The 20,233-nt window shown below is 35.3% G+C and overlaps 1 protein-coding gene across 6 annotated transcripts in view; it reads right to left on the bottom strand.

Annotated features, from left to right (window-relative positions):
• The window catches only part of rxraa (retinoid X receptor, alpha a), a 346,365-nt gene that overhangs the window by 7,220 nt on the left and 318,912 nt on the right, over positions 1–20,233 (bottom strand). For 4 of the 6 annotated variants that reach the window (XM_073934683.1, XM_005161183.6, XM_005161184.6 and 1 more), the window contains 3 exon segments: positions 7,609–7,738; positions 4,761–4,893; positions 894–985 (listed from right to left, as the gene is read on the bottom strand). In XM_073934683.1, the coding sequence (XP_073790784.1) occupies positions 894–985; positions 4,761–4,893; positions 7,609–7,738 (355 nt within the window). 6 annotated transcript variants of the gene reach the window in all.

Below are 20,233 nucleotides of genomic sequence, written 5' to 3'. Positions count from 1 at the left end.
ACAGTAACTCAAATAGCTACTCATTATAACTGAGGTATGCAGAAAGGCATCTCTGAATGCACAACACATCCAATTGAGGCAGATTGGCTACAGCAGCAGAAGACCACACTGGGTGCCACTCCTGTCAAACAAGAACAGGGAACTGAGGCAACAATTCGCACAGGCTCCCCAAAATTGGACAAAAGAAGATTGGAAAAACGTTGCCTGGTCTGATAAGTCTCGATTTCTGCTGCGACTTTCGGATGGTAGGGTCAGAATTTAGCATCAACAACATAAAAGCATGGATCCATCCTGCCTTGTATCAACAGTTCACGCTGCTGGTGGTGGTGTAATAGTGTAGTGGATTTTTTCTTGGCACACTTTGGGCCCATTAATACCATTTGAGCATCATGTCAACGGCGCAGCCTACCTGAGTATTGTTTCAGACCATGTCCATCCTATTATGACCACAGTTTAGGCAAGACTACTTCCAGCATGATAAAATGCCGTGTCATAAAGCGAGAATCATCTCAGACTGGTTTCTTGAGCATGACAATGAGTTCACTGTACTCAAATGGCCTCCACAGTCACCAGCTCTCAATCCAATAGAGCACCTTTGGGATGTGGTGAAACAGAGATTTGCATCTTGGATGTGCAGCCGACAAATCTGCAGCAACTGTGTGATGCTATCATGTCAATATGGACCAAATTCTCAGAGCAATATTTCCAGTAACTTGTTGAATCTATACCATGAAGGATTAAGCAGTTCTGAAGGCAAAAGTTTGCAGTAAAGTCTAATAAATATCGAATAAAGTGGCCGGTGAGTGTATTGGTTGCAAGACATAAAGCCACAATTACTTTTTGATTTTTGTATTAAAAAGCTTACATTAAAAAAGAAAATACACAAGTGTTACCTGGGTTAAATAGTACAATGGCTCGAAGACATCCAAGCTCTGTTTTATCCATCTGCATGTCTCTCATCTTTGATACCAACTCCGTCAGCACTCTAAATATAAGAGAAAACACAGAGGTAAAGACAAAAGAGCCACAATAGATCTTTATAAATGAAACACACACTCCTAACACAATCAGCTGTCGAGAAAGTGGCAAGAAATTACTCCATTCAGGCTTTGATGTGCATCGACTGTCAAATATCAATAAAACATCTCCACTGGCATCACTTCCTCTGATCTAGAGGGTAACATCGCCTCTGACTGTGTTGACCTCTGCATGACCGGGTGACGACATACACACACGCAACATGGTTCCCAATCTTAACGCACAGTAATTGAATTGGCCTGCTGGAACAATAATAGGAGGGGTGTGGAACTTCAGCTCAGTGTTTAAGTCCACCATCCACTTCATTTGTAGCGTGGCTGTCACTTATAGAAGATCTGATAAAGAAACATTATCAGTGCAGTGCATCTTAATGCGAGCGGCATTAACACTGAGGCTCATTCTTTCATGCTGCGTATTCTAATCGCTGAAGCCTTCGGGCAGTGAGAGTCGAGTGGAGACTTGATTCTGAACCATAAAGCTGTAGGTTTAAGTGAATCAGGTGACACTGCTGCCAGGGAGGGCAATGCCCCAATTAAACTTAATATCGTTTTTACACTCAGTTGTGACTTTCTTAATCAGGAATTCTGTCTTGTTTTTTTTGTGCAATTATTTTGGAGAGTTCATCTTAAAATTCTAATTTTATTTTTTTATTCAGTTTCTTTTATTCTGCAGAAAGTAATAAAAGAAATAATTTTTTTTTAAATCCTAGCATTTTCAAAATTATTTATTTTCTCTTGAGCAAACCTAAATACATAGGATATTGTCAGCTTTTGAACACTCCATGCTAAGCATACATTTAAAAATAGTTCTAAAAAGATATTTAAATAAAAGACTGACTAAATAGTAGATATCTACTTTTTAAAATATCTGTAAATTATTTTAAAAGATACACACATATACTAGTATCTTGCATATTTTAAATATTTTTTATATCTGCACATTTTAAAAATCTACAAAATGTATTATCCAAACATTTGACATTACATTCAAACTTTTTAAAGCTTTTGAAGTTATTCTATATTTTTAAAAACATTTCCTAATGAAAAATTGCATTATATTGCCTTTAGTATTTACAATACTTTTTAGGGATGGGCTAGTTGCACAAGATGGCACCGGTAAGCTTACAACGCGCAAGTGTGCAATTTTACTTCCAGTTGTATAAAACTATGAAGGAAGAGGTGAACATTTCTCATTTTCATTACCAAAAATGGGCATGTTTAAAATAAAATAAAAAATATTTTATCAGCGACAGGTGAGAACATTCTTACCACATTACTGCATACCTCAGTGCACTTTTGCTTCCATTTTTCCCTGTTGGTGCTAAAGTTGGTGCTCAGTGCTTTATAGTGGTTGTTTCTCTGCAATGCGTTCTAATTATTATTTATTCTTATTAAAAAGAAGTTCCACATAAATAAGATCATGCTGAGGTGATTTTATTTCACTTCTGCATAAAACACAATCTTAGGCAATTTCTCTCAATATCAGTTGAGTCTTTGTTTTGCCTCTCCTCTCAACAGAGATAGCAGTCAAGAGCACAAGCTCTCAATATACACTCACACTTTACAACATACATACATATGAGATGTAAAGTATATCACAGATTGCAAATAGTAATATAGTAATGATTTGATTTTTTTTTTATTTTAAACATGCTCATTTTGGTAACGAAAATGAGAAATCTTCTCTTCCTTCATAGTTCTAGCCAATTGGTAGTAAATGCATACACACTTAAGTCTCGAAGCTTACGGGCACCATCTTGTGCAACTAGCCCATGCTATTCTTAAATGATTCATTCGTGTTAAGTCTTCTTCAAAACACTTGACAACCACCCTGGCTCTCTTCAACCCTTTTTTTGATTAAGATCTGGACAAAGAAAATAAAAATGTTGGCAGCTTTATTGCACATTGTTCTAGCTTGTGTGGGCACAGATACAGTGTGAAGCCTTCGGCGACATTAGCTGTATCAGCCATATTTTCTGATTCCATCATAAATGACACACAAATGGATTTCCTTTAACATTTTCTGTCTGAACACCCGACCATTTCTGCATGACCTCTGTTTCCAGCACGACTGCATATTTAATGAATATTGATGTAAATCGATAGAACACTCGCTCCTCCCTGTCTTTCTGTCTCAGAGTTGGGCTGGCAGAAATGTCAAGGTTCCTCTTCTGCCCTTGAAATGCCCATGAAAATCATCCTTTTTGTATAAGCCTCCTAATTATGTTGTACATTTTACATAGAAAGTGTATCAAAACACATTTTATACATTTATGATTTAAAAAAAATATGTTTTAAATAAATTTTTATATTTGTATGAATGAAATCATATAGATCAAAGACAAGCTATGCAAATTTGTTGACTGCATCAAATTACATTTGGAAGTGATTTTATATAAAAAGAAAGCATGTTAAAGTCAAGTTAAGTTCCTACATTAGTATTTCAAATTACTTTTGCAAAATTACAGTGCCAAATGATGGGTTAAATGAGGTTTCATCAATATTACCTATTAGACATGTAGAAATGAAACAACAAACTTCCTTTGTATTATTTTTACTTTACCTGAAGTAATTAAAACATATCAACGAAAAAAGGTAATAACAAAACGCTTTATTGAATTTTAAACTATTAAAATATAGTTGATTAAAAAATAAATATATCCTATTAATTTAATAAATATTGACAAAATATAGATAACATACACACAATGTTTTTTTTTTTATTATAGTAAATTTTTTTTCAAATGATTATTCTTATAATTTAGGTTAAACCAAACTATTGATATATTGAATGAAACTTCTTTCAGTAAATCATGGTAAAAATGTGTGAAAAATATGGTTGATGCATGAAACCCTTTATTGTCTCTGACAATAAACACATAAGTATTTAATTATTATTATTTTATTAATATTATTATAATTATTATAATAATAATTATTATTATTATAAAAACATAATATATTATGTTATATTATATAATTATTAAACATTATTTAAAGAGTTCACATTTAGCTGGTGATTGATTATAAAGTGTGTCTGGCATGTTGTCCCGGGAGAGAGCCCTGAGCTCATAAGATCCTCAAGCCTGGGGCTCCCTCCCATTGCAGGGCAAGAGGGGAGTTGAAGCTCAGGTGGATCTCAAAAACTCCCCTGCTTTTGTAACTAATAAACAAATAGGGAATTCTTTGAAGAGATAACTACTTACTAGTAGCACGTCTATGGTACCGATTTGGATTAGTAAATTAACTTAAGTTGCATGTTTTTGGACGGTGGGAAGAAACCGGGGGCCCCGGGGGAAACCCTCGCGAGCACAGGGAGAACATGTAAAGTCCAAACAGAAATGTGCCTGGCTTGGTAAGGACTAGAACCAGTGAAGTTTCTTGCTGTGAGGCATCAGTGTTAACCACAGGGCCACTGTACCACCCATCTAGGAAAGAAAGGCGGGGTTTTTAAAAACAAGAAGGCTGTAGAATGGAACATATTATTATTTATAATTAGCTATTTATGGTGACTTAGGAATCATCTGATTGGTAAATCATGAATTGGCTAATGCAGGACCAGCTGTGTACAATCGTGTTATCCTCTCAAAATTAGTTTAGTAATAAACTTCACATATTTACATCCCTTAAACGTTTCAGTCAAACTGAAATAGATTGGTGCCCCAAATTTCCTCATACCAAAATTTGTAAAAAAAAAAAAAAAAAAAAAAAAAAAGTTCACACCTGTCAAATATGGCTCCTACTCCGGCACTGTGGGCGCTGTTTCGGTGCACATGTAATCCTGTGGCCAACAGTATTCCATCTTTCACTGCTATGGATCGGTGCGAAAATGACGCAATGAGGAGCTCATTCCATCCTGAAAGAGACGGACAAAATCACCATACCTCATTGCACACAGTGAGGGGGAATTAAGCAAGCATGTGAGTGACAGGGCTCCTTTAACTAGTCTGCCTAGCAACTACCCCTCATTTCCCCAGAGTTGAGCTTGAGAAAAACTGAGATGCTTTCATCTGTGAGACAGCAGAACTAAAGTGGTTATTTATAGAAAACCTGAGAGCTCGCCGAGAAGGCCCTCTCCAAATGCTCTTCAGCTTCTTCTGAGAACATCAGAACGATTCGCTAATACAATGAGCCATGCAGGAAATTAAAAGCAAAATTGTTTGTTTGTAAAATGCTGGTCTACAGAGCATCTTTCTTTCTGAGTCATACTTGGTCAACTTCTAAGAAACTCACTTATAAATCTGACCTTGTAAATATAAACTGTTGTGTCAGAACTTTCTTTTCTAGTGTGTTTCTGTAACTAGTAAGGACACAACGCTCCTTATAATAGTGACCATGCATGGACACTATATTTTACATTTTTAAGTCCACATCCTCATCCCACACCAGTGTGGGCATGGGCCGGTATTTGATTCTGACGGTAGGATAGGCTTGGATAGAAATATCACAGTTTCACGATATTGTGATTACTGCTCTAAAATAAGTTCTTTTTAAATGTCTGGGTAAAAAAAACTAAAACTTTTTCCCTTTTGAACACAATATATTTTATTTTGAGAAACATTTTAAATATTTTGGAGCAGTAAACATGTCAGACTAAATAATTCAAATCAATCACTGACTTCTGCTGTCTTCATTAGTTTAAAAAAAGATTTCTTTACAATTTAAAACGACATCTTTTGATACCTTTTCTGATGGAGATACTGTTGTCCTAAAAAAACTAAAAATAATAAAAATAAAAAAATAAATAATAATAATAATAATAATAAACAATAAATGTTGGTGGTTTTAAAATCTTGACTTTTCCGAACCACAGTATACCTTGAAAATGATTATTGTCCCATGTCTACAGCAGTCATGTTAATCACTTAAACAAACAATATGTCAAAACCATATAAATTTCCAATAAGTGAGCTGGGGTTTTAGGGATAACTGTATTCACAGGCAAAACATTAAGGGTGCTTTCACACTAGCACTTTTGGCCGGCACCTGAGTTTGTTAGACATCAGGTTCTGTACGTTAAGCTAGTGTGAAAGTTGTCTTCTGAACTCGGGTGCGCATCCGTGAACTGTACCCAAGTCTGCCTGAAAGAGGTGGTCTGGTGGGCATTCGAACTTATGTACGGTCCAGGCAACTGAACCAAGTGTAAAAAACACCATAAGAAGCCATAAAACAACTGTTTGTGTGTATTACGCACCATTTGATTAACAAATAAGGTTATATTAGCAAATAAGTTAAATAAATGCAAAAACAGAAGCTCAGAACTTGTGACATATCTGTTTTTATAAGTAAATAATTTAGGTAAGGATGCCCCAAAATTGTATTTCTGTTTTCGTTCAAAAGTGGAAAATGAGTTATTAATAATAATTAGCCAAACAAAGGGCTATGCTACACCACTACGCAATGCTACAGTGTTCAGTGCGCTGGTTTTACTCCAGCGCTAGTCACTACATAGTCTCAAGTGGCTTTCGCACTGGATGTGAAAAGTTCACTGTCAACTAGCTGGCAAGTGTGCCACAGTCACAGTTCAAAATTGCTCAACAATCCATCAACCCATTTGCTGGTAAAACGGCACATCTTGACTCACTGTCGATAAAATGCTACAGGTAATAAAAAATGGTTATTATTATATTAACTGTATTTTAAATTAGCACATTTAAGTAGTTTTAATGGAAAGTCCTTTAAAATTACTTTATAATATTTAATAAAATAATAAATAATTATTACAAAGTATTTGCAGTTTTGGTTTTTGCCAAGTGCATCAACAATTTCTGATTTAGGTTTTGGCCCAGAATATTTATTGCAGTGCATACAGTAACTACATTTTGTTCATATACACTTTTAGAACCTAGAAGCTCTTTGTAAGGACAATCTTTATTTTCTTGCAATTATAAATTTATTTCGGAGTGACATTAAATAGGGAGATTTGTGCATTATAGAGTTCAAATATACATGTGAATTAGAGCTGAACAATGTTGGAAAAATCTGACATTGCAATATTTAGTTTTTTTGCGATATATATATTGTATGAATACAATTTCAACAGATTGCAAGCAAGACTAATTACAATCTAGCAACAAAAATAAATGGTTTCCGGGGAGTACAAAAATTGAATGAAGTGTAAAATAAAACTGTATAGAATTTATCGAAGTAATTCAGCAAAATGATTCTTCATTGACGTTACAAATGTTGTACATTTTTGTGCACAAATGCTTTAAACGCTCTTGAAATGTGTTTAAAATGCATACAAATGATAAAGTTTCCCTCTGTTATGGTTATACTATTCTAAATTGTTGATCAACTTTAAACCCAACTCAACAATGCATATCCTGTGATGTGACTATTTCAGACACACATACTTTGATACAGATACTGAAACCATATAATGTGCAGCCCTAATGTGAAACTTAGCATTTTCTAGGTTTTGAAATACCTTAAATAATAATAATAGCTGCATTACTTTAATATCAACACTCCTGCTTCTGAGTTTTACATATAAATGAACTGGTCCTGTTTCTAGCTGAGCAGGCTGTCTTATAGGAGTGCATCTGTCTGTTTGTGCTCTTAAACTCACCTGCTCGTAGTAGAATGACCTGGTCGTCAAGCGGGAGCTCAGAAAAGTGTGGAATCCTCTTCGCCCACTCCACCAGAGTAAAGAGCTGCTTGTCTGCGGCCTGACAAATGTTGGTGACTGGATCGTTGGGCTGTTGAAGAAAACAAGAACACAGCTGTTATACATGCTCTCAGTCCAAACATCTAGCAAGTCTGAACACATTGTTGTTTTGAAATGTGTAAGAGAACAGTCCAAGTGCACACTATAATAACTTGTGGCTTTCACTCCGGGCAATTACAGAAACTCCGTTATTAGACCTCATCATCAGGTTGGCTCCCAATGAAAATTAAATTCCTAATTAATTTAGACCTCTAAAATAGTATTCATAGAACCAAAACTATTCACAGTCCTTACTATGTGAACACACCTAAATCTGGGTACTAGTTTTAGGAAGTTTGTAAGATTTCCCGAGGAGCAAAAGCACCCTGTAGTCAGCTTTAGCATAATCTGTTTTTGTCTCCATTGAGTTTTGCGTTCAGGTCAACTTCTAGGCCATGGTTAGTTAAAGTTTACTAAACTGTTGACAAGTTTATAGCTGGCTGAATTATAACCCAGAGAAAGACATCTGAGAGCAACCTTATCACCATCTTGAACACTTGAGGTTTGATTAGCCCCACACAAAAGCGAACAGGAAGGCAAAACAAACAGTGTTTTTGCCCCGGCCTGTCGAGGAAATACCTGCAGAGCTCTGGTGCTAAAAAATGACTCTTTTCCAAGCAGGCGTTTCCTGCAGGAAGCTCCCTAGAATGAATTTCACTTTGACATATTTGCTCGTTTCCAAACATTTACAGAATAGCGCTAAACATTTAAAGGAGCCAGAGAAGGACGTGTAATTAACTGTCAGACAATGTGTTGTGTTCAAAGCACGGATGCATTGTTCTTGGAAATGCTTTTGTGTGGAACGTCACATGAGGGGGAGAGTGTGCTTTAAACAGCTCCTGGAGATGTGAGTCTATTAGCATGTCTCAATGCGTAATGCTCCGACTCCATCAAAGGGACAGGACAAATGAGAGAAAACTGATAAATGGCCTGGATGATTCCAGCTTCACGTCGTGTGACGCCAGGGGATGGACAGATATGCAGCTTTGTTTTATTAGATGAAAGAGCGAGTCTGTGGAGTTCAGGAGAGAGAGGGAGAATGAACTCAGGGAAGCAGCAGGAGTATGTTTTATGAAAGGATGAGGACAAATAGACACTGAGAACTGTTTTTCAACTTGAGTGTCAAAAAGGAGAATTATTAGAAAACATCAACAGTTCATTGCTATGGGTGAAAGGACAAATAGTTTTTAAGAAAACAAACAGAGGGGGAGAACAATCTAATTCGTATTTATCGAAATTATGGGTGGGAGGGGGTGTGCATTCCTGGAAAATCTTGACCTCACTTTGGCAGCCTGCTGGATTCATTTGGTGCAATGCAGGATGTTTATTAATAGGTTTGACACAATGACACCAAAATTATGAGTCAAGATCTTTGGAGATGGTCAATATTTCAGCCACAGTCACTGAAGCAGTCCCATATAACAGTCCATTAAGTAACAAATTCACTCAGTTAACACTTATAATACTTTGGAGGCTGGAAAGATGAGCATATTTAAAAATACACCTTTCACCATCACCCCCCTAAAAAATTATAATGATTTAAAAATCTAAAAATATAATGATTAAAAAAAAAAAATCATCCGGTCATTTCAGATATTATTTAACAACATATTTAACAACAAACTTGCCAATTTACTACATGCCAATTTGTACATAACAGCTGCACATATAACATTGTATATAGCAATATACCTGTACACTTGTCAATTTGCATATTTGCATTCACTACTTACTTCTATTTATTAATATATCTATTATCTGTTTTTTGTCCTGTCTCTGTAATTCTGTTGCACTGTAGAAGTCACGAAAACAAATGTATGTGTGAACATACCTGGCAATAAAGCTCTTTCTGATTCTGATATGGCTGTTGATAACATTAGATGTCAGAAATACATATAAACTTAAAAATCTATAAAGATATTTCAGTGTCAAAACACTTACTTACATCTAATACACTTAATTACTTCATTTATTATTTTCCACAATATGCTGTAAATTGCTTTGGATAAAGGTGTCTGCTAAATTAATATATGCAGTTATGTACATGTTTTATAAATTTGGGCTACACATTTTATCAGTTTTGGGTAAGTTACTTTAAAAACGTAATAGGTTACAAATTACCAACTACTACAGGAAAATTGTAATCTGATTACACTACTAATGTAATGTACAATGTAATCAGATTACTACTTAATTTACTTTGAAGTTACTTTTAAAACATAGAAAAAAGTATACCTATAAAAATACAAAATAAACAGCAGCTCTTTCAGTAATATAATATTCACTGAAAAACATTACAATGGGTTGATCACAACAGCTTGACATATTCAAAAAATAAAAAAAAAAACTCACCCAAAACCAAAATTCTATAATTTTATAAATAATCACTATCATTCACTTGTTCCAAACCTGTTTGTTTTTTTTTTTTTACATAAAAGAAGACATGAAGAAAACTGGATACATGTAACCACTGACATCCATAGCATGAAAAAGCACTGCAGTGTTTGGGTGTTTGGCTGAGGTAATTAGTCTACTGAAATGTGTATATGCCATGCAAAGCATGAAGCTGGCCAATTTTTGTCACGTGACTCGCAGTTTTCAACTGGTGCACCTGAAATATATGCGATTCAGATATGTGTGCGCAAGCCAATGTGCCTACATTAGAAATAATGAACTTGTGCGCGCAAAAGACGCAATATGTGAACCGCCCCATAAGCAGCTAAACTTCTCTTCACATTCAGATGATACCTTCACTCCCAATCCTGCACAAAACTTCTATTTAGCCTGTTTAGGCTGTAAGGCCTCAGTGTTTTGGGGTGTTTTATTGTCATAGCATGATTTCTATTCAAGTGCTTGAACAAGTTGCTGGTTGAGTTAAAAGCAGTCGAAATTTCTTTCGAGACTAGACATGAACTGCATTTTACATTAATATTTTTGTTTTTATGCTCAATGAAATGAAAAAAATGTCTATGTTTCATTTCAGCATCCATCCTCCACCAGTTTAAAAGAGCATGCTTGTTAATTGACGATGCAATTGAAAACGTTATCTAAAGCATTTTTTTCTTTTACAACTAGATTTGTAACAAACATAATGCACTTGCATTGACTTTAGTAACTGTAATAAAATGACACAAAATTAAAATGTATTTCGTTACATTACTACATTCCTCAAAAATGTAATTAGAATACAGTAACGCGTTACTGTGAAACACATTACACCCAACTCTGCATCTTATGTTGTATATGAAAATTAATTAAATTCCAATACATGTAATACTGGTAAATTAAATGAAATATTGTGCAATTTGAAACAATGATAGATTTAAATATATAATGCAACTACTAAACAAAGTGGCAAATGATGTAAAACTGATCAGATTGCTGAACAGAAAATAATTTTAGCTGAAAATCAGGGTTAAAATTACATATGTAAACACACTTTTGCATAAACAGACAGCAACAAACAGTGATGAACAAAATGAATGCCAAATAAACATCAAAAATAAAGAAAACTGTTTTTTTTAGACTTTAAAATGTAAACCCTGAGCAGAATATTTACAGTTAAAACAATTCAAAACAACCCCTATATAAATCAGTTGTTTATTAGATTTTTTATTTAGTTAATTATTAGATTTGCATGTTGCCTCTGTTTTGCTCTGTGTATGTATTGGCATTTGTGGCGTTGTGGCCATTATTACAAGCAAGAAACAACTCCACACTTGGGGAAATGACTGATGATAGAAAAACAGCGGGCTCTTCCGTGACTTTTACATCGGGACACAGGAACTCTCAGGAGAATCTTGTGAAAGTGTTGAACGTTTCCCCTCTCCGGTATTTAGGAGTCTGTTTAAAACTGCACTGACAACAGCAGCAGATCAAAGGCAGAAGCTGGAGATGGCAAACTGTTAGCCATCTCTCAGCTTATGAATATTTCTGTGGCGGATCGCATATGCAGACGATCCTCCTCGGTGCAACACTTTCTGCCATGTTCTTTAACAAATACATAAACAAACAGATCATTAATTCACAAAACAACAATATAAAGGAGAGAGAAGTGCTGGAGAGAACCTCTGACGCTCCTCGGCAGAATACAAGTCCCTGAGTTCTCGTTAAACATGGTAACGCTCATGAATGATGAATAGCTTCTCTCTGTTTACAATGACCTCATTTCGTCTACAAAAACAACCAAAAACGACCAAAAATACGTAAAAAGTGCAGAAACAAATGTTTCTATTCAAAAGAAACCAAAAAGAGCTACAAAAGATTGATCAAAATAAACACACACCCAAAAGTATTTCTTCAATTCTTCAAAATATCTTAAAAAGTCACACAGAAATTTGAATTAATTAATATGCATAAAATACTATAATAAAATACTGCTGCAAGCAGCAACTACCAGGGTTCAATAATAAAATTATATAATTAATATAATTAACATTAAATTAAGTACAATTAAAATATAATTAATTATAATTATTTTAGCCATGCAGGTACAGTGAATTGACATATTTTGCAGGGTTATGTGCAATCACATTTACGTGTATTTTTTAATAATTACAATAATTGATCAATTACAGGCATTTTCCAAACGACACTATTATAGCAATTCAAAGGGGAAAGCTGAACTTTTATTTTGATATTTATTGACCTAGAGAGTCTAGATCAGGGATGGGCAAACTTGATCCTCGAGGGCCGGTGTCCCTGCAGAGTTTTGTTCCAACACTAGTCTAGCACACGAACATGCTAATCAGTGTCTTTAAGATCACAAGAAATCTATAAGGAGGTGTGTTTGATTAGGGTTAGAGCTAAACTGTGCAGGACAAGGCCCTTCAGGACCGAGTTTGCCCACCTCTGGTCTAGTTAGTTGTGCTGCAGTAGATTTAAAGAGGTTGAGTGTCAAATTAAATTAAATTCAATACAATACAATACAATACAATCCTATATATATATATATATATATATATATATATATATATATATATATATATATATATATATATATATATATGTGTGTGTGTGTGTGTGTGTGTGTGTGTGTGTGTGTGTGTGTGTGTGTGTGTGTGTGTGTTAGTTTTTTTAAACAATTTTTTTCCCAAAGCATCTTTACAAAAGTAAACATTTACATCACAATCTAAAGTAAAAAGTGTTAAGGTGTTTAGTATATTGTACAGAATGTTGCACAGTATACAGCAGTTTATACACTTGTAAAATGCTGTATGTTGGCTCACTTTTCGCCCACTTTGGCTCTGGTCAGGCAAAATACCTAGGCAAGTTCGCAAAAGTAGGTTTTTAAAAAAATCCTAATATTTGAAAATTTCTCCAGGGTAGCGGATGGGTTCGATGTAAGGCAAGAAGTTTAGTTATGAGTAGGAATGCTCTGATTTACCAGTCAGAGATCGGTATCAGCCAATAATCACATTTCATGACTCAATCGGTACTCACTAATCTGGCCGATCTCTTTTGCCAATCTTTTTGCATATCAGAACTGAAAGTTCTGTGTTTTTAACAATATTGCAAATTTAAATAAACCTGGCAGGAAATATTGGGGAAATAAATAAATTAATTAATTTAAAAAATACAATAATAGTTAAAAATAATAATAATAGTAAAAAAACAATAGTTAATGGACCTATTTGCTTTCAGTAAAGAAGTAATGGATTTATAGGTGTGCATTTTAACTTCTTATGCCTCAAATATGCACTCCAAACTTCACTGAGACATGTTGGATTCTTCTTCCATCATTTGCAATGTTTCCATATTGCTTTGCTAATGATTTTTCTTACCAATTTTTTGCATGTTTTTTATCTATTATTTTCTGTAAAGCTGCTTCTGACCATGACATGTACACACTAAATGGTTACCAGAGACATGTTTAAAGGAATTATATGCTACATCTTTAATTTTCTCACTTAGGTAAGGCGAGAAGCATCATACTTAGAGGAAAAATGTGTTTTATGCATTATAAAGCTTGAAGCATCAGAACCGGTACTTGGTATAGGCCGATTACCATGGTAAGGAATTTGTACTTTGTATCGGCTGCAAAAATCCTGATCGAAGCATCCCTAGTTATGAGTGATTCTGTGTTCATGGCCACTGTATCACAACCATCAGGATAAACAGATGAGGTTCATTGACATGGCAGATGACAATGGTCCATACCATCTGGCAACGTTTCAAATCTCAACAACTTAAGGTTTGGTCTTAAGTCAAAAGGTAAATATTTATTTGTCTCTCCCATTTATTAAAATACATTTCTTTTTTTTTATTTTTAGGGTTTTTTCAACTTTAATTGGAAAGAACAGTGGAAGTTACACACAGGAAGGTATTGGGAAAAGAGAGAGGGTAAGGATCTGCAAAGGACCTCGAGCTGGAAATCGAACACGGGTCGCCGTGAGCACCATTGGTGCTATATGTCAGCGCACCTAACACTACGATATTTGCACCGACATTAAAATACATTTCTAAATATAATGTAATATTAATAAATACAATTAGAATGTACAAATATGTAACTGTGTACACACCAATTAGTATTTTAATGGAAATTAAAACTGTATTATTTTAAACAAATTATTTTAATTCCTCAAACAAATATTATTTATAATCTAACTATACTGAAAAATAAACTGAAAAAACAAAATGACAAAAAAAACTAAAAGAACTATAGGCAAGTTATGGCAGGCTTTGAATTGCAAGATGAAAACCGAGAGTTACCCCTTAAAGGATGATCTAGATTGAAATGTCTCCAAGTAGCATAAAATAAGCAATTGATGCAGGAGATAAAAAAAATGTCCATGAATGATTGGTTTAGTGTGAAAGCAGCTAGCCATATGATTTGCTTGTGTTCGGTCGGCGCGGGGCGAATGCTTGCCGGAGGCCACAAATGATGACGACTTTATAATATTCGAGGAGACGCTTTGATAAAACTCTCTTCATGACCATCACAAAACAACGGCTGTTTTTGTTCCTGCTGAATGGAAAGCATTGGGCCTGCATTATTCACAGCGGATCCTGGGCTAGCAGAAACGCCATGCTTGCATATCGCTCTATTAAATTTTTATCACTCGAGGAGGAGAGATGAGAGACATTTAAATTTTTCATTGTCTGCTTAAACTATATTATTGTTGCGTGACAACAGAGAAGAAAAAAAGCTGTCTGGGTTTATAGTGGTGCATGACGAGCGAGACGTCTGCAAACTCGCATGCATGTCTCAAAAACACCTCTGTGTGTGTCAAAGTTACTGAAACTAGGCTAGTGTTGCACAACATATCAGAATCCGTTATTTTAGCGTCACAGGGTGGCTATCATAGTTTATTGAATTCAGTGTAATTATTTTGTGCAACTTTGTTGCGTTTTTGTCAAATTAAATTAATTTTAGGGTTTTTTATGTTGCACGTATGTTGTATAAGTTGATGGTTCATTCCACTGTGGTGACCCCTGATGAATAAAGGGACTAAGCCAAAAAAAACCAGAATGAATATTATTAACAGTTAGACTCCACTGAAAACCATAAAGCATTGTTTGTTTAATTTTTATTGTTAGAATAGTATGTTTTATCCTGATCTCTTGTTTTCATGCTTTATTTTATTTTACTATAATTGTGAAGCTTTTTTTACAGATGCACTCCACTACAAATCCTTCCAATCAATATAAAATTAGGAATTATTTCCAAATGAGGTCATTTTGTGAAATCATATTTATACCACAAAAAAAAATCACAGAAAAAAATGTTATTTGAATCATGGTCAGTATGTTTAAATATCACTGCATTCTTCTTAGAAAATAAACAGACTCTCCACCAGAACATCAAAGGTGTTTACATGCGAAACAATTCATTTCTCCTCATTTTTAAATGTAAAGCAGTTTATATAATCCTCAATCAGACTATTATGCATAATCAGTGCATGATGAATAAACTCAATGTTGTTTAAAGGCATACAGTAGTTCATCCAAAATTTTTAATTCCTCCACTTTCTCCAAACATATGGGTGTTTCTTTTTTTCAGTTAACAATACAACATTATTTTTGGAAGTCAATGGCCACTGGTTAACAACATTTTACAAAACATCAAAGAAAATTTTACAACCACTTGAGGGTGAATAAATGGTGAGTAAATTCCCATTTTAGGGTGAATCATCCCTTTACAATAGAGGTGATGATCAATAATTAAAACTAAAGAAAAGAAAAAAAAAACAATTAAGAGGAAAAATTACATCAAAACGAGTGTAAAAGGAGCAAGCGTGAGCATGTTCTCCAGCTTCCCTGCCTAACTGGAGGCCTGTTACTAACGCCTGTTTAACTTCTGTTCTAGGTCACCATGAGATAAACACACTTCATTCAGCTTGGCCAAACCCCTGCCATTAGGCAGCAGCGGCAGGCCATTCATGAGCTGCTCTCACGGGCCAAACTCCTCTGATGAATTAACACACGGAGCAGTGATTTCCAAAAGAGTGCAGACAGAAGGAGAGCTGCGGGACAGCAGGAGGAGACCATATCGCTGACAGACGGCCAGTGAAGATCTGCACTGCAGCATTATTTGCTTTAATATCCTGTATTAAAGTATCATCTGAGGCCAGCAGCATGAGTTAGACTAAAGTTTCATGTGGTTAAATAAAAAAATAATAAAAATGGCCCAACAACATTCATTTATTAATTTTCCTTCGGCTTAGTCCCTTAATTATCAGGGTTGCCACAGCAGAATGAACCGCCAACTATTCCAGCATATGGACAAGTTTATGATCAAATGAATAAATGTTTCTTATAAATAAACCTCATTAACATTATAAAAGTACATGCTGTGCGACTGATGGTGTTGGGTTGCGCTGTGTCACTGTTCCAATGTTCATGGTTAAACTGTATGTTTGCTACTTGCTTTATTTTTAGATATGAGGTAAAATATAAACTGTCACTTTCAGTATGGAAATGAATGTCATGTAATCTGGTGTAAAAACTTATACTGGTAACATTCAACACTGAATAAATCACGTAATCAACATCTGAGGAGATTATTGTCATAGTTGTTCAAGCTGTTGCTCCAGTCACAACATCATACAGAATCTGTGATTAAACTCTCTTTTTACTTGAAAAGATAGCGCTTACCACATTCTGTGTTGCTTGTAGTTTGGACATAGTGTAAGATGCAATGTCAGCGTCTCTGACTGCAGATAATACTTAAAAAGCTTTAGGATGATGAAGTGTAATATATTCTATTTTTGACAGGCTTAAGTAGGTGTGTGACAGGTGCGTGCATGAGACAAACAAATAACCGTAGGATTTAGACAAGGTCAGGTTAAATAAAAATAAATAAATGAAATAGGAACATTATTGAGGACAGAGGGAAAAAATCTGTAATTTATTTTGCTTAATTAAAAATAAATAAATAAATAAAAATAATTATATATATTAACTAAATTAGTCTCAAAAGTAAACTTTAAAGTTTTTGCAGGGGTTTTAGATTAAAAAACTATGTTTGCCATGCTACAAGCTAAAAGTAAAATTAGTTTATTCATTCATTCATTTTCTCTTCAGCTTAATCCCTTTATCACTCAGGGGTCGTCACAGACGAATGAACCGCCAACTTATCCAGCATATGTTTTACGCAGCGGACGCCCTTCCAGCTGCAACCCAACACTGGGAACACCTGTATACTTTCATTCACACACATACACTACGGACAATTTAGCTTATTCAGTTCATCTATAGCGCATGTCTTTGGACTGTGGGGGAAACCCCCAAGGAAACTCATGCGAACACGTGAAGAACATGCCAACTCCTCACAGAAATGCCAACTAGCCCAGCCGGGGCTCGAACTATCAACCTTCTTGCTGTGAGGCGATCGTGCAACCCACTGCGCCACCGCACTGCCTAAATGTAAAATAAATCTGGCAAATATTTATTAAATAAATCAATAAATTTAAAAACTTTAGTAAAGGATTTAGATAGAATAAGCCCCCACAGAACAGAATATGTTAAAGAAAAATGGGAATAGGAAAGTAATCTCATTATTAATTAATTAACTAATTAATCTCGTAATTTCAGATGATGAATAGTTGGACAAGTGCAGATTTACATCAAATAATAAAAAAAAAAATGCTAACTCACACATGTGAAGATATTTTGGATGGAGATGTCAAATAGGATTTTTTATCACGTCAAAACAAATAGCATACGCCACAGGAAAAGATCCAAAGTGCTGAAGACAATGTGGGTCTTAGGAACCTAATCACTGGCACATTTTTTGGGAATGTCCAGTAATAAAACAATTTTGGGTAGAAGTACATAATAGGGTTTAGCGATGTTGACGAATTTGGCATAGTACGATGTCTAATGTGAAACATTGCGATGGAAGATGGTATTATTTATCAGCCCAACTCTAGTATATAATAATAATAATAATAATAATAATAATAATAATAATAATAATAATAATAATAATGTCCTCATCCACCACCAGCGTGCAGCATGAGTATGAGACAAAGGCATCCATATTGCGCCAGACCACACACTTTATGCATCAGCTGATTGATGGTGAAGAAAACAGAGTGATGAAGCCAATGAATAGGTTAAACAATAGGCCAGGGTTAAACCCCTACTCTTTTTCGTAAGACATCCTGGAATTTTTTAACAACCACAGAGAGTCAGGATCTCAGTTTAACATTTCATCTGAAAGATGGCCCTCACGGAGCAGTACAGAGTGCCCATGACTATACTGGGGCGTTTGGACCCACACAGACCACATGTTGGGTGGGCCCTGCTGGTCACACTAACACCACTTCCAGCAGCAAACCAGCTTACCCATCCAGGGACTGACCGGAAGCAGCCCTGCTTAGCTTCAGTGGGAGACCATGTAAGAGTTGCAGAGAGCTAGCTGCCGACATGGAGTAATAGAAAAAATACTTACTTGATATTTTAATAATTGTAGCCAAAAAAGCAATTACAAGACACTGGTTGATTACACTCTCCCTTCGACACTAAATTAATGTATTTAGAAACATCTGGTACAAGTGGACTAAATACATTAGGTTGCTCAAGAAATATAAAAATATTACTACCTAATTTCCATCCACAGAACAAACATTTTTCAATTTACGACCCATCGCACTCGCCCTCTTAATCCTCTCTTTAGATTAGGAATTTACAGCTGATAATAACTCAACTAAAGTTGAGCCAATAAATAAAGATTCGACCCTCTCTGACCTATCTATATTTAGACATTGACATTATTGGTTACAGTTTTATAATTACTGTTTTTTCATATATTTTATTTTATGAAACATTTGTTTTGTATTGTGTTGTTAATTTATAGTTTTGTAAGAAAGAAAAATGTTTAGCAATGGGAAATGTGCACTCTCTTAAGTGAAATCATTGTACTGTATATATTGCTACTATAAACAGACATTTTAGAAAATAAATAAATAAATGAAGCACAAATAAATGAATACTGTAAAACAATAGCCTTGCTTTACCCCTTGCTCTTACAAAATAAAATATAAGAGCCCCCTACTGGAGATCTAGCATGACGCAAGGCAAGCAAATCAGAGACTGAGTGCTTTCTAATGTAAAGCCTGGCAGCTTCTCCCTCATGACAGGCCTTACACTCTCCCTCGTCTCGCTACCTTTCCACCAAACGTCGCTCCTCTGTTCCCACACATTTTCATCTTCCCAAAATAACTCCCATTTACTCACATAACAGTTTCCAGAACATTTTCGCTCCGGTACATAACAGTCCCTAAAGAAACACTCAAGCGGCCAAACTCTCTCTTTCTCTTTCTCTCTCCCACTGCCTGTTGTCCTCCATCCTCCCCCTGTAGCAGAAAACTCTCCTCGGAGGCTGACGGGGGGACTGAAAGCTCTCTGGGACTGTCAGAGTGTTTCATTATTCAAACAATGCTGGAAAGCGGAGCCAATGATCACTTTGGTGGAGCTGATTTGTCACAGTGACTAGAGGAGGGAGAGAGACTTCAGTGCGCACAGGTAAACTCAACAACTTTATCTCACTCTACTCTCAGGGAATTACCAGCCAAAACTCTATTAAAACTGATTAGGAAGTTGGATGCGTAGCGTAGTGGGTATCGGACATGGTAGGACATATTTTGCCAAGCAGTTAACACACATTTTAACACTATGTGATGCAAAACATTGGACTGATAAATACACAAGCAATAGTAAACAGAGCTGTAAGAAGGTGGACCTTTGTCTTAGTGAATAGCGCTGCGGTGCTTAACAACATCACAGTTCTACTTCATGATTATTATAGTTAATAATGAAAAATAAATTTAATCTACACCCTGCGCTGACTGGAAATCAGCTTTTTCTGTGCAGTTCATCAGCCACAATTAATGGTCCCTGGTACAGTACAGTTCAATATGCTTTTATGGCTGTTTCCACTGTCAAAAGGTACCAAAAAGCAAACCGTACCATACGTTTTTTTTGGGAACCCTTTGCAAAGAGCTGAGCTAGACACACAGCTGAATGCTATTGGTTTAAA

This window comes from Danio rerio, chromosome 21, assembly GCF_049306965.1.
Source record: "Danio rerio strain Tuebingen ecotype United States chromosome 21, GRCz12tu, whole genome shotgun sequence".
Taxonomy (NCBI): domain Eukaryota; kingdom Metazoa; phylum Chordata; class Actinopteri; order Cypriniformes; family Danionidae; genus Danio; species Danio rerio.
This window is presented reverse-complemented; position numbering and strand designations above follow the sequence as displayed.